At 42.5% G+C, this 14502-nt stretch overlaps 1 protein-coding gene across 1 annotated transcript; it reads right to left on the reverse strand.

Annotated features, from left to right (window-relative positions):
* Nucleotides 1-1067: 1067 nt before the first annotated feature.
* Nucleotides 1068-9850, reverse strand: MRPL44 (mitochondrial ribosomal protein L44). Its single transcript, XM_002712503.5, has 4 exons — nucleotides 9553-9850; nucleotides 7111-7579; nucleotides 4151-4329; nucleotides 1068-1568 (listed from the first exon to the last, which is right to left on the reverse strand). Exons 1-4 carry the CDS (start codon nucleotides 9729-9731, stop codon nucleotides 1397-1399), a joined length of 999 nt encoding a protein of 332 aa, XP_002712549.3. The 5' UTR covers nucleotides 9732-9850; the 3' UTR covers nucleotides 1068-1396.
* Between the last annotated feature and the right edge of the window lie 4652 nt (nucleotides 9851-14502).

Below are 14502 nucleotides of genomic sequence, written 5' to 3' on the forward strand. Positions count from 1 at the left end.
AGCAGGCATTTCTCAAATTTTCTCTTCCAAACATAGTTCCTAATACCTGTGATAGCTGTAAACTCCTTTACATATGACTTAAGTTCTACTTTACCCTAGTCAGTCTCAGGGAAAGGTGTTTCATAGGTCCTTAATCTTCCTTTATTTAGACTCCATGACAAAAGTGCTGTTGGTTTTTGCATTTTAGATCTCTGTTTTCAACTCCAAGAACCGCTTTAATTCCTGAGAGCTACTACTGGCAGACTTAAAATAAATGAAAGGAAATTTGCAAAAGAACTACTAAATTGAACACAAAAGATTAAACAGGGCCGGCGCCGCGGCTCAATAGGCTAATCCCCTGCTGCAGCGCCGGCACACTGGGTTCTAGTCCGGGCCGGGGCACCGGATTCTGTCCCGGTTGCTCCTCTTCCAGTCCAGCTCTCTGCTGTGGCCCAGGAGTGCAGTGGAGGATGGCCCAAGTGCTTGGGCCCTGCACCCCATGGGAGACCAGGAGAAGTACCTGGCTCCTGCCATTGGATCAGCGCGGTGCGCCAGCCACAGCAACCATTAGGGGGTGAACCAACGGAAAAGGAAGACCTTTCTCTGTCTCTCTCTGTCCACTCTGCCTGTCAAAAAATAAAATAAAATAAAATAAATTAAAAAAAAAAAAAAATATTAAAGAGCCAAAAGGACACTCTCTCTGATTTGTTCGCTACTGAATTGAATGTGCTGGTACGCAGTAGTTGTTATTATGGAATATTAAACTGAATTGATAAATACATTGTTTTTCCATGAAGTTGCTTTTGAGTTTCTTTTTTCAGAAAGGCAATTTCTTAAAAGTGTAAAATTTACTTTTCTGCCATTTATTTTACAGAAATTCAATCACTAGGAAGTATATTGAAAGTACATGTAATTCTAACTTAGACAAAATCTAGAAATCAGGTAAATAGTTTTCTGTTCGTAATCTGTTCTCTGTATTTCTAAGAGAGCCCTAAGATTACCATTAAGAGTTCAAATTATACTGGAGAAGCAAAGCTCATCAACCTCCAAGCACCCCTGGGTATATCAAATTAAACTGTAACATAACATTTAGAGTTAACTTTTTTATTGGTGTTACAAAAAAGTTCATGGGTTCTCAAATTATGACACCACAAAACTAAAGGGAAATACACCTAATTGTACAAATTAAATACAATGATAAAAATCAAGGACTTCAGGGAAAATTTCTTGGAAAAATACTTTTAAAAGACTTTTAACAAAACAAACAAGATTCAAACAAAATAGCCTTACTAACACTGATTTAATTTTAGTGGCAAAGCATGAAGAACAAAATGTTTCTGTACAACTTCAACTGGAACACCTGGGAGATTGTCTCACAGCTTTGATGAAGTATGTTAGGGTGCACATCTTTGGCTGGCTAGCTGGCAGTGATGGTCTTCTCTGCTCTCAGCCTCTCTTTGGGCTTGGAATAGTCCCAGGGCCGTCTATTCTCTGTGAACCCGTAAAGTTTTCTGAGTGCCACTCGAGCAGCTTCTTCCTCTGCAACCAGTACTGTTTCCCCAGGTCCTTCTGCAATCAACTTTTTATCACTGGAAAGACAGAGAAGTCCTAAGTTACATGGTGCATAACACAGTATGCAAAAACAGTTAGTTACAGCTTCTAAGTCTTATTTTAAATGACCAGAAGAAACACACTACTTTAGATATTATCATCTTTTAGATTTAAAAAAAATTTTATAGAGGGGTGAAAGAGAGGACAGCAAGTGAGCAAGTGAGCACTCTCATTTGCTTGTTTACTCCCCAAATGCCCATGATGGCCCTGGATGGGGCTAAAGTCAGGAACCAATCCAAGTCTCCCATTTGGTGGCAGGAACCCAACCGAGCCATCACTGCTGCCTCTCAGGGTCTACATTAGCAGGAAGCTGTGGTCAGGGGCCGGGCCAGCCTTTAAATCCAGATACTCTTATGAGGGACCCATGCTTCTTAACCCCTAGGCCAAATGCTCACTCTGTCTTTTCAGATTTTAGCTAGTTCTGCTGCAAGTTCATTGTATGTGGAGAGGGCTCCAAAAGTTCATGGAAAATGAGTTTTATGAAAAAACTGCATGGATTTCCAATGTTTTTTCACTAAAATAAACTTACGTTTTAGTTTCATTTTGGAGTATCTCCTTGGTATTTTTAATTGTTATTGGGAAAATTAGGATATATAATCATCTTCTTATAAAAACCTATAGCTACTACTAATACTCCTGGCAACTATGATTGGATTTTTTAGTTCATTTCAAATGTGTGATACAACTTGAGGAAAATTCTGTTGAAAAACTGTCTTTTGAGTTTATCATTTAAGATTTAACACAATGAGAATCAAATCCATTTTTAAATTATTTTTAGATCTCCAAAACTTTCTCAGCTTTAAAAAATATTTTATCTATTTATAACCCACTAGGTAAAAGAATTGTAACATGGGAGGAATTCACTAAGAAATATTTACTGTGACAGTAATTTGAGCAATAGTTAATCACGTAAGTTAAGCCTGCTAATACTCATATATACATACATATATATATATAATGACAGGCAGAGTTAGACAGTGAGAGAGAGAGAGACAGAGAGAAAGGTCTTCCTATTTCCGTTGGTTCACCCCCCAAATGGTTGCTATGGCTGGTGCACTGCGGCCAGCACTGCGCTGATCGGAAGCCAGGAACCAGGTGCTTCCTCCTGGTCTCCCATGTGGGGTCTCTCATGTGGATGCAGGGCCCACTCCACTGCCTTCCTGACCACAGCAGAGAGCTGGACTGGAAGAGGAGCAACTGGGACTAGAACCCAGGGTGCCAGCGCTGCAGGTGGAGTATTAGCCAAGTAAGCCGCGGCGCCGGCCAATATATACACGTACATATTTGCAAAAATTAGAAACAGAGAAAATCAGAGTGGTTAGTCCAATGATGCTGATATTTTATCATATCATCTTTAAGGTCACTACATAATATCTGAAAAAAAAAAATTAGTATCCAAGAAAAAAATCAGGTAGTAACATGGTAAACTACTTCATCACTTTCCCAAATTTCCTAGTGTCAATAAACATTTTTAATATGCCATCTGTAGTAGTTGTAATTTATTCTATTGTGTCCATATGTCATTTCTTCCTGTTGAATATAAACATTTCTAATTTTTTATCAGTTCAAAAAGTATTTACTGGTCATTATGTCCCAGCAACTGTTCAAGGAACAGGGCAGAAATACTCAAACAAGAAAGGAAAATCTTTGTTCACAAACTTCAGTCTGCAATTTTAAGACCGACCATTAGAAACAGCAAATCAGGGGCTGGAGTTGTGACATAGTAAGTAAAGCCACTGCCTTTGATACCAACATCCATATGGGCCCTGGTTTGAGTCCTGGCTGCTCCACTTCTAATCCAGCTCCCTGATAAAGCACACAGAGCAGCATCAGAAGATGGCCCACGTATCTGGGCCCCTGTGGCCATGTAGGAGATACAGAGGAAGCTCCTGGCTCCTAGCTTTGGATTGGCCTACCTCCGGCCGTTGAGGCCATTGGGGAGTAAACCACTAACTCTGCTTTTCAAATAAATAAAAAAAAAAAAGAAAGAAAGAAAGGACTGGTGCTGTGGCATAGCAGGTAAAGCCACCATCTGCAGTGCTGGCATCCCACATGGGTCCTAGTTCAAGTCCCAACTGCTCCACTTCTGATCCAGCTCCATGCTAATGCACACAGGACAGAATCAGAAGATGGCCCAAGTACTTGGCCCTTGCACCCACATGGGAGACCCAGAAGCAGCTCCTGGCTTTGGATTAGCCCAGCTTTGGTTGGTTGCAGCCATCTGGGGAATGAGCCAGTGCATGAAAGACCTCGCTCTGTCTTCCAAATAAATAAATGTTTAAAAATAAAAAAAAGAAAAGAAATAGTAAATCAAAGGATATGAAAATTTTAGATTCTTGGTATTTTATCAAAGTTATTCACAGCAATAATGTACTTTTTTTTCTGCTAGCCATCTATGAACTGCTGACAAAGGATGTGTTTGTGGTTTGACTGGCAAGAGAGGAAACAGTAGATAATCATGGGGATAAGATTTTTAAAAATATGTTAATGTAATTAGAGGTTAGATTAAGGAAAAGTCTCCCAGTCAAATTTAAGAAACTAATAGTAAAACTTTACTAACCAGTATAAGCCAACAAAATACAAAGGCAAAGCTGTGGTACTTCCAGACTGCCTGGTAAGTCTAGATTCAGGAGCTGAAATTTTCCTTTTCTTCAATTCTTCTACCAGAAGCCCCATGGGATTTATTATCTTCCACATCTCAAAGAGTTCTTTTCCGGTCATTTGAGTAATTAAGAAATCCTGCATATAAAAATATGGTTTAAATATTTAAATTAGTATAAACAACATAAGGGTCATAATTCAAAGTTCTTTTTTTAAAAGGAGGCTTTTTTGTGAAGATTTATTTGATGGACATAGTTAGGGAGAGAGACCCTCAATCCATTGACCATCCTCCATTATTTTCCCAGCTGTTCCCACATCTGATCCAGCTCCCTCTTCATGACCTAGGCAAATAGGTAGAAGATGGCCCAACTCTTTGGGCCCCTGATACTCATGTGGCCACATCCAGAGCCCATGTGAGATGTGGGCTTAGCAGGCAGCAGCTTAACTCCATACACAACATGTTAGTTACGGGGCCGGTGCTATGACATAGCGGGTGGTAAAGCCGCCTGCAACCATTTGGAGAGTGAGCCAGCAGATGGAAGATCTTTCTCTGCCTCTGCCTCTCTGTAACTCTGTCTTTCTTTTTTTTTTTTTTTTTTTTTTTTTTTTTTTTTTTGACAGGCAGAGTGGACAGTGAGAGAGAGAGAGAGACAGAGAGAAAGGTCTTCCTTCGCCGTTGGTTCACCCTCCAATGGCCGCCGCGGCCAGCGCGCTGCGGCCGGCGCACTGCGCTGATCCGATGGCAGGAGCCAGGAGCCAGGTGCTTTTCCTGGTCTCCCATGGGGTGCAGGGCCCAAGCACCTGGGCCATCCTCCACTGCACTCCCTGGCCACAGCAGAGAGCTGGCCTGGAAGAGGGGCAACCGGGACAGAATCCGGCACCCCAACCGGGACTAGAACCCGGTGTGCCGGCGCCACAAGGCGGAGGATTAGCCTAGTGAGCCGCGGCGCCGGCCTTGTAACTCTGTCTTTCAAATAAATAAATCTTAAAGAAAATAAACCACCCAAATCTGAAATGTTCCAAAAATCTAACTTTTTGAGCATGCTAAAAGTAATGCTAAAAAGTTTCAGATTTGGGAGCATTTTGAATTTCAGATTTCCAGATTAGGGATGCTCATGCTTTATGCAAATATCCTCAAATCCAAAAAATTCCCTATTCTGCTCAACCTGCCCAATGAGCTATGGCTCATCTTAATTCACTTCTGGCTCCAAAGCTCAGCAAAGTACCTAGCCATCAATGTTTAGCAGATTAATGAATAAAGATAATTCCAACTTGTTGATTCTCAGAAATACAGGACACTTCAAAAGGTTCATCCAAGGGGCCAATGTTGTAGCATAACAGGTAAAACTACCACCGGAGATGCCGGCATCCCATAATGGTACCAGTTTGTGTCCCAGCTGTTCCCACATCTGATCCAGCTCCCTCTTATTGGCCTAGGGAAATCAGTGGAAGATGGCCCAACTCTTTGGGCCCCTGCTACTCAAGTGGAAGAGCCCGGAAATAGCTTTCGGCTTCAGCCTGGCCCAGTGCTGGCCATTGTATCCATCTGGGGAGTAAGACAGCAGATGGAAGCTCACTTGCTCGCTCGCTCACTCACTTGCTCTCTCTCTCTCTCTCCCCCTCCCTCCCTTCCTCTGTATCTCTTTCAAATAAATAATACTTAAAAAAATGGAATTTATGTGAGTTAAAAAAACTAATCTTGAAATAAAAATTTTGAAACTCATGCACAGTTTTTTCATAATATACATTTTCATAATCTTTTGAAAGACTCTTCATAAGCATTGATTTTGAAAAGTTTTTGCATATAAATAAATTTGCTTTTTAATTACATCTTCCATTAACTTTTTGAGTACTCTTGTCTATATTTGAATTATCTATGGTTAATAGGATCATTAGTTGAGAAACACTAATATATGGTAAAAAAAAAAAAAATTCCCAAATGATCTCTTGAATATCCTACAAAAATTTCAAGAAGGTGATCAAAATGTCCTTAGTTTTAAAATTCTGTAGAGGCTTGCAGGAGAGAGAATAGAGATCAAGGAGGACTTTATGAGCATTTCTTTAGAAAAAGCTATCTAATTATAGGAGCAGCCATTTGGGGAGGTGTAGCTTATCTATTATATTATAGGTCCTAGCTAGGAAAGGAGGAAGGTAGGTCTCACCTAAGAACAAAGTCTAACCTGCCGGTTAAAAGAGGTATATCTATCCCTAACAAGATTATCAAACTTGGTATAAAAACTAAATGAACAGATTTTCACAGAGTGTTAATCATTTAAGGGACCTCACATTCAAATATCTGAATCAAGACTCTCTTCATGACTTAATGTGACCTCTTTATTATCAAAGAGTGAACAAAACTGTTTTCATCTAATGGCAGAAGATAAATCTTCTCCCAGTTAGTAAGTTCTAGGACACAGTCAAGTTGTACCAACTGCATGAGGATTTTATTTAGCTAAGCTACTGGTTAACACAGAGCTGCACTTCACAGGAGCTCAGAAATCCAAGACTCCATCACTTAGAAGAGCACAACAGCAGCCAGCTGGCACTTAAGCATGAAGCTCCTAGCCACACTAAGTCCTTGCATGTTCTCTGACGTCACTCATTCACAAAACACCTACTAGTACCTACTGTACAGGCACTACCCCTGATCCTAAGAATCTAAAGCCGAAAATGACATGATTTACAGCTCTTCATGAATCACAACTCAGCACTGAATATTCGCTTCTGATGATGTCCTCAATAAGAGAGATCTAGAATAATTAAGGGCCTACCATAAAAAAGCTGTGGGCCTTCTTTGGTTTTTGGTGGGAGAAATATTCACTTCCAAGGTAACATATCTAAGAGGTGAATTTCAAAAGGAAAATTTTCTTGTCTTCACCTCAAGCATGGCCAAGCACCATGTAATTAATAATTACCTACCCTGATGAAAAGCGCCGCCCGCTCGGGGCCGCTGCTCTGTAGCAGAGCTCCAATTACTGCAAAGAAAGTCTGCTGCAACACCGAGGGTGGGACAGGAAAGTCTGCGCTCAGTGTTAGCTGCTCCACAGCCAAGTTTCTAGCCACGTGACACACGACTTCCTCACTAGTGAGGAAGTCCACAAGCCTTTCAATGCCTTCGGCAGGCAAGTCTGGGTATTCATCTTCAAGAAACTGTGTGAGGCAAGTCCGTGAGAAAGATGAACCTTGTGTAGACAGTTCCTGATTATCTTTAATATTCAGACGCACAGCCTCTTTCTCTATCCCGAGTTTTTGGCGTTTGGCCTCCTCACTTTTAATATAGCATTTATTTACAAATGCAGTTTTGAGAAGATCTAAGGAAAAGGTTTCCTGTAACCGCGGTCCAAAAGCTTGTACTTCTGCATGGTAATCCCAGTTGGGCTTCTCTGAGCTAAAAATGTAAAAACAAAAAGAGATGGTAAAGAAAACAAAACGTTATTAAATATAATGTAAAAATTTTTCATTGTATTGTAACGTCATTAATTACTAAAAGGAAATGACAAAAGGATGTTTCTTTTTAAATTTTCACTTATTTGAAAGGCAAACAGGGAGGAGGGGGGGATGGAGAAAGAGGGGAGAGGCAGGCAGAGAGAAGAGCTAACGCTCCCATGTACTGGTTTGCTCTCCAAATGCCTGTAACAGCTAGGGGCTGTGCCACTCAGAAACCAGAATTCAAGAATTCAACCTGGGTCTTCCTGAGCAAGTGGCAAATATCCCACCATCTGAGCCATCAACTGCTGCCTCCCAGGGTCTGCATAAGAGGAAGCTGGAATCAGGAACATGGTCTGGATGTGAACGAAGACCCTCTAATATGGGATGTGGACATCCCTGACAGCTGTACTCACTGCCAGACCAAACTCCCAGCGGGTCATGCTGCTTCTTCATGCCAGGCTGATTTTCTAAATGCAGCATGAATCCTGGCAGTCCTTTACCATATCCTACATAAACGGCTGGATTACTTTTCCCTCTGACTCAATCGCCACATTTTCATTTCAGAGATTAAGCCACTGAGCTAATTTTTTTGGTTCTTTGTTTCTGTCCCAATTCTAGAACTTCATGTTCCATCTAGGTGTGAAACCTGAATCATATTTTCATAGATTCAGGCCACCAACAATAAATACATTATGCTTACTTTGTATTTTATTAAGTTTTAAAAATATCCCTTTCAGTCAGTTAAATAATCCATTATCAATATTGTAAGACTGGAATTCATGTCAAGTGCCTCGGGTAATCACTGATGTACATCTAAGTGTTAATTGTTAAATTGGGGCTGGTACTGTGGCATAGTGGGTAAAGCCCAGACCTGCAGTGCTGGCATCCCATATGAGTGCCAGTTTGAATCCCGGCTGCTCCTCTTCCAATCCAGCTCTCTGCCATGGCCTGGGAAAGCAGCAGAAGATGGCCCAAGTGCTTGGGCCCCTGCACCTGCGTGGGAGACCCAGAAGCTCTTGGCTCCTGACCTCCAATTGGCACAGCTCTGGCCATTGTGGCCAATTGGGGAGTGAACCATCAGATGGAAGACCTCTCTCTCTGCCTCTCCTCTCTCTGTGTAACTCTGACTTTTAAATAAATGAATAAATATTACAAAGAGATTCTACTTTTGCCTATTAAGAAAAGGACGTCCGTAGGATTGCGTGTTGAGTGTTCCTACTGTTAGGGGTACAAACCGGATGGACATTTGAGTGGTGCGATATTAAAGCAGCTATCCGAATTTCACACTACATTCAAGTCCCCAGAGGTGACCTAACTTCAAAGATATTCACTGTCACACTGCCTGTGAAAGCAACAGTAAGAAACGCAAAGGCCCAGAAAAAGAGACGGGGGTGAGGGAAGCATCTACCTATATTTGTAATGCCTTGTCCAGAGACACGAGGAAAAGCAAGAATCCGCGTGGGGAGCGAACGATGCCACTGGGAGACATAAAATTCTGCCTCTCCTTTTGCCAAACCTTTCTCTCGTGCGGGAAAGCTAAACGAGAGCGGAAACAGAAAGCCTGATTCTGACGGACCGGGCTTGCAGGCAGCAATGCTGCGGAGCGCGCTCCCGCCTCTCCCCCGCCCCCGCACCCCAAGAATTCTCAAGTTTTACAAAGCCGCGGTCACAACCCTCAGCGTCCACAGAAAGGCCACCACCTCCCGCAATTTCCAGCTGCGAGACTCTAAATGGAGTTCCCTAGCATTAAGGGGCGCGGGCGGGGGTAGGCCGGCACCGCCCACGCAAGCGGCATAAATCCCGCCCCTCCGCCTCAAGCCACGCGGCCACACTTCACGGGTGTCCACCGCCAACCTCGGCTCCAGACCGGGCCGCATCCGCCGCCGGGGAGGAAGCCCAGGGTCCCCGACCCCTTCCCAAGGCGGCTCCTACCGGCGCACAGGCGGCGGCGGGCATCGGAGTAAGCGCCACCGCTCTAACTCCTTCTGGAAGCGAAAGGCGGCGCGGAACCCCTTCTTCACTCCCCGAGCCGGTGGGACGAGCGTGGGGGCTGCAGGCGCCAGGAGGCAGCGAGGCCCCGGCCGTAGCAGCCTCACCAGCCCAGACGCCATTGCACGGAAGCGAGCCACAGCGGCGGAAGGAAGAACGTCGGACCGGTGTCTCGGGAACACAGTCCCTGGGAGCTGGGCGCGGAGGCGGGGCCGCGGTGCTGCAGGTTCCTGCGCATGCGCAAGCGCTGGTGCGGGCGGTCGTCCTGGATTGAGAGGAGCTGACCTTGAGAAGCCCTGGGTGTCCGAATGTGCATAAGAAGTTTCTTTGTTCCCTCAGTTGCTCTGTTATTCCTTTTTTTCTCGTTAAAGAGAAAAAAGAAACTTGTTTCGCTTTCGGTTTAAAGAAAGCGCTTGAATTCTCAAAACGAAAACATTTCTTGCTTTATTTAGTCAAAAGGGCCACTGTTGAGCAAATATTTATTGACCTTCTACTTTTTAAGCTGTCAGTCCCAAAGCCTTACTTTCAGAAACCCTAAATTCAGGGATACTGATTTACCCTACACTTTTTTTTTTTTTTAAGATTTATTTATTTATTTGAAAGGCAGAGTTACAGAGAGGTAGAGGCAGAGAGGTCTTCCATCCGCTGGTTCACCCCCCAGATGGCCGCAGCCGCTGGAGCTGAGCCGACCTGGAGTCAGGAGCTTCTTCCCGGTCTCCCATAGGGGTGCAGGGGCCCAAGGACTTGGGCCATCCTCTACTGCTTTTCCATAGCAGAGAGCTGGATCGGAAGTGGAGCAGCCGGGATTCGAACCGGCGTCCATATGGGATGCCAGCACTGCAGGTGGCGGCTTTACCCACTAAGCCACAGAGTCAGCCCCAACCCCAAACCTTTAAAAACAATTTAACAGTACAGTTTTTGAAACGTTCAAAAAAAAAAAAAAAACAACTGGAAAAATACACCAGAAAGAAGTAGTAATGGAATTATAACTTGTATTTTTTTCTTCGACTTCTGTTCTTTTTTTTTTTCACATGTATATATTTTCATTTTACTTGAAAGGTAGAGAGACAGATCCTTCCATCTGCTGACCAAGACTCCAAATGCCCACAATAGCCGGTGTTGGACCATGCTGAATACAGGAGGCCAGAACGTTATCTGGGTCTTCCACCTGAATGGCAGGAGCCCAGATACTTGAAACATTACTGCTGCTTTCTGGAATGTGCGTTAGGAAACTGGATCGGAAGTGGAAGAACTGGGACTTGATCCAGGCACTCTGTTAGGGGATTTGTACCTCCTAGGAGCATCTTAACTGCTGCACCAAATGGCCAACTCACCTTCTACTCTCTTTAGCAATGTAATGTTGCTTTTTTGTCAAACAACGTAAGTTTTAGAAGATGTAATATTTTGAAGAACCTCCGTGCTGTTTTCCACAGTGGCTGTACTACTTTTTATTCCCATGAACAGTGTGTAAGAATCCCTTTAGAGGGACAAGCAGCCTCTACCTGTGGCGTGGGCATCTCATACAGGCACCAGTTCATGTCCTGGCTGCTCCTCTTCTGATCCAGCTCTCTGCTTACGGCCAGGGAAAGCAAGTGCTTGGGCCCCTTTACTCGGGTGGGAGACCCAGAAGAAGCTCCTGGCTCCGGGCTTCAGATTGGCTCAGCTGCAGCCACTGGGGCTATTTGGAGAGTGAACCAGCGGATGGAAGACTCTCTCTCTGTCTCTCGCTCTCTTTCTAACACTGCCTCTCAAATAAATAAATAAATCTTTAGCAAAAAATCCCTTTTGGAGCCAGGCCAGAATTGCGGCATAGCAGGCAAACCTACGCTTGGATGCTGGCATCACAAATGGGCCTGGTTCAAGTTCCCAGTACTTCACTTCCAATCCAGCTCCCTGCTAATGGCCTGGGGAAGCAGCAGAGGAGGGCCCAACGGCTTGGACCCCTGCACCCAGCTGGGAAACCTTCCAAAACTGCTGACACCTGGCTTTGGCCTGTCCCAGACCCAGCCATTGTGGCCATTAGTGGAGTGAGGCAGCGGGTGGACGACTGTATCTCTGTCTCTCACTGTGTGTGTGTGTGTGTGTGTGTATCTGTATCTGTCTCCCTGTGTCTCGGTCTCTGTAACTCTGCCTTTCAAATAATAAATCTTTTTAAAAAACTCCCTTTTCTCCACATCCTCACCAGCTTTTGTTGTTGTTGCTGGTTTTTTTTTTTTTGCTTGTTTGTGTTTTGATAATAGCCATTTTAAGTGGAATGAGATTATTTGTCATTGAGCTTTAATTTGCATGTCCTTGATAATTAGTGGTGTTGGACATTTTTTTCATATACCTGTGGGTCATCTATTTATCATCTTTTGAGAGGTGTCTGTTCTTTTTCTCATTTTTTAATCGACTCATTGGATATTTTGCTATTGAGCTCTGGAATTTCTTGTATGTTTTAAGTTATTAACTCCTTTTCATATAGTTTGTGGACTTTTTTCTCATTCTGTTAGTTGTCTCTTCACTTTTGATTATTTCCTTTGCTATAGAGGAGATTTTTGGTTTGATGTCCTGTTTGTCTTAGATTTTCTTCATTTGCCTGTATGCTTTTGTCCAAGTTTTGTGTATGTTTTTGTCCAAAATTCTTTATTTTTTAAAGATTTATTTATTTATTTGAAAGGCAGAGTCACAGAGAGGCAGAGTTCGGGGGGGGGGGGTGTCTTCCATCCGCTGGATCACTCCCCAAATGGCTGCAACAACTGGAGCTGTGCCAATCTGAAGCCAGGAGCCAGGAGCCTCCTCCAGGTCTCCCACATGGGTGCAGGGGCCCAAGGACTTAGGCCATCTTCTGCTGCTTTCCCAGGCCATAACAGAGAGCTGGATCAGAAGTGGAGCAACCGGGACTCAAACCGGTGCTCGTATGGGATGCCGGCACTGCAGGCAGCAGCTTCACCCACTATGCCACAGTGCCAGCCCCCGAAAATTCTTGCGCAAGCTAATGACACAGAGTTTCTCCAGTGCTTTCCTTTAGTGGTTTTATATTTTAAGGTTTTACACTGAACTCTTTTTTATGGATATTTATTTTTAATTTTTCTATACAAGCATCTCATTGGTAAAAGTATATTTCATTTTGTGTTTTTTCTATTTTTAAAAATTATATTTAAAATATACGTATTTCATGTATTTCATATTTACAGGTTTAAGAACATATTGATACTTTCCACCATACTCTCCTCCCACACATGCACCCACCCTTCTTCCTCCTCCTTCTTCTAATCACACTGTAAATTTTTACAAAAATCTATTTTCAGTTTATACTCATAAGATTAATGCTACATTAAGTAAAGAGTTCAACAAATAGTATGAAAAAAAAAACTGTTAACAGTACAAACAAAGGCTGTAAGCAATCATTGAATCTCAAAATGTCAATTTCACTCCAATACATTACATTTTAGGTTACCACAGATCAGGGAAAACATATGGCATTTGTCTTTTGGGGACTAGCTTGTTTCACTAACTATAATGGCTTCCAGTTGCATCCATTTTTTTGTGAAGGAAAGGATTTCATTCTTTTCAATCTCTGAATAGAATTCCATGGTGTATATATACCATAATTTCTTTACCAGTACATCAGTTGATGGACATCTGGGTTGATTCCATATTTAGCTATTGTGAATTGTGCTGCAGTGACATGGGGGTACAGATAACTCTTTCATATGCTGATTTAATTTCCTTTCAGTAAATTCCCAGGAGTGGGATGGTTGGGTCATATGATATATCTATTTTCAGCTTTCTGGGGGTATCTCCTCCATACTGTCTTCCACAATGGCTGCACCAGTTTACATTTCCACCAATAGTGGATTATGGTACCTTTTTCCCCTACATGCTTGCCAGCATTTATTGTTTATTGATTTCTATACTGAGCCATTCTGACTGGGGTGAAGTGAAACCTACTTGTGGTTTGGATTTGCATTTCCCTGATGGCTAGTGATCCTGTGCATTTTTTCATTGTGTGTTGGCCATTTGAATTTCCGTCTTTTAAAAAATGCCTACTCAAGTTCCTTGCCCATTTCTTAACTGGATTGTTTAATTTTTTGTAGTTCAGTTTCTTAAGCTTTTTATAGATTCTGGATATTAATCCTTTATCAGTTTCATAGTTTGCAAATATCTTCTCCCATTTTGTCATTTGCCTCTTGCTGAATGTTTCTTTTGCAGTGCAGAAGCTACTCAGTTTGATGTAATCCCATTTGTCTATTTTGACTTTGATTGCCTGTGCTTCTGAGATGTTTTACAAGAAGTGTTTGCCTATGCCAATGTCTTGGAGAGTTTCTCCAGTGTTGTCTAGTAATTTCATGGTATCAGGTCATAGATTTAGGTCTTTGATCCAATTTGAATGGATTTTTGTACAAGGTGTAAGGTAGGAGTCTTGTTTTATACTTCTGCCTGCAGAAATCCAACGTTCCCAGCACCATTTGTTGAGGGCACTGTCCTTGCTCTGGGGATTGATTTTAGCTCCTTTGTCAAAGATTAGTTGTTTCTAGATGTGTGGATTGATTTCTGGAGTTTCTATTCTGCTGCATTGGTCTACAAGCTTTTTTTTTTTTGGCCAGTACCAGGCTGTTTTGATTTTAACTGCCCTGTAGTATGTCTTGAAATCTGGTATTGTGATGCCTCTGGCTTTGTTTTGGTTGTATAAGATTGCTTTAGCTATTAGGGATCTTTTGGGTTTCCATATGAGTTTCAGCAATGTTTTTTCTAGATTTGAGAAGAATGTCATTGCTGTTTTGATTGGGATCACACTGAATCTGTAAATTGCTTCTGGTAGTATGGACATTTTAATATTAATTCTTCCAGTCTATGAACATGGAAGCTTTTTCAATTTTTTGTATCATCTTCTATTTCTTTCTTCAAGGT

The sequence above is a fragment of the Oryctolagus cuniculus genome, chromosome 3 (genome assembly GCF_964237555.1).
Source record: "Oryctolagus cuniculus chromosome 3, mOryCun1.1, whole genome shotgun sequence".
In the NCBI taxonomy this organism is placed as follows: Eukaryota; Metazoa; Chordata; class Mammalia; order Lagomorpha; family Leporidae; genus Oryctolagus; species Oryctolagus cuniculus.

Excerpts from the sequence above, each read along its gene's own strand:
- MRPL44 (XM_002712503.5), bottom strand. The coding sequence starts at position 9,731 with ATGGCGTCTGGGCTGGTGAGGCTGCTACGGCCGGGGCCTCGCTGCCTC. Across the intron at positions 4,330-7,110 it reads GGGCGGCGCTTTTCATCAGG|GATTTCTTAATTACTCAAAT; the intron begins GTAGGTAATTAT and ends TTTTATATGCAG. Across the intron at positions 1,569-4,150 it reads TATTTTGTTGGCTTATACTG|TGATAAAAAGTTGATTGCAG; the intron begins GTTAGTAAAGTT and ends CTGTCTTTCCAG.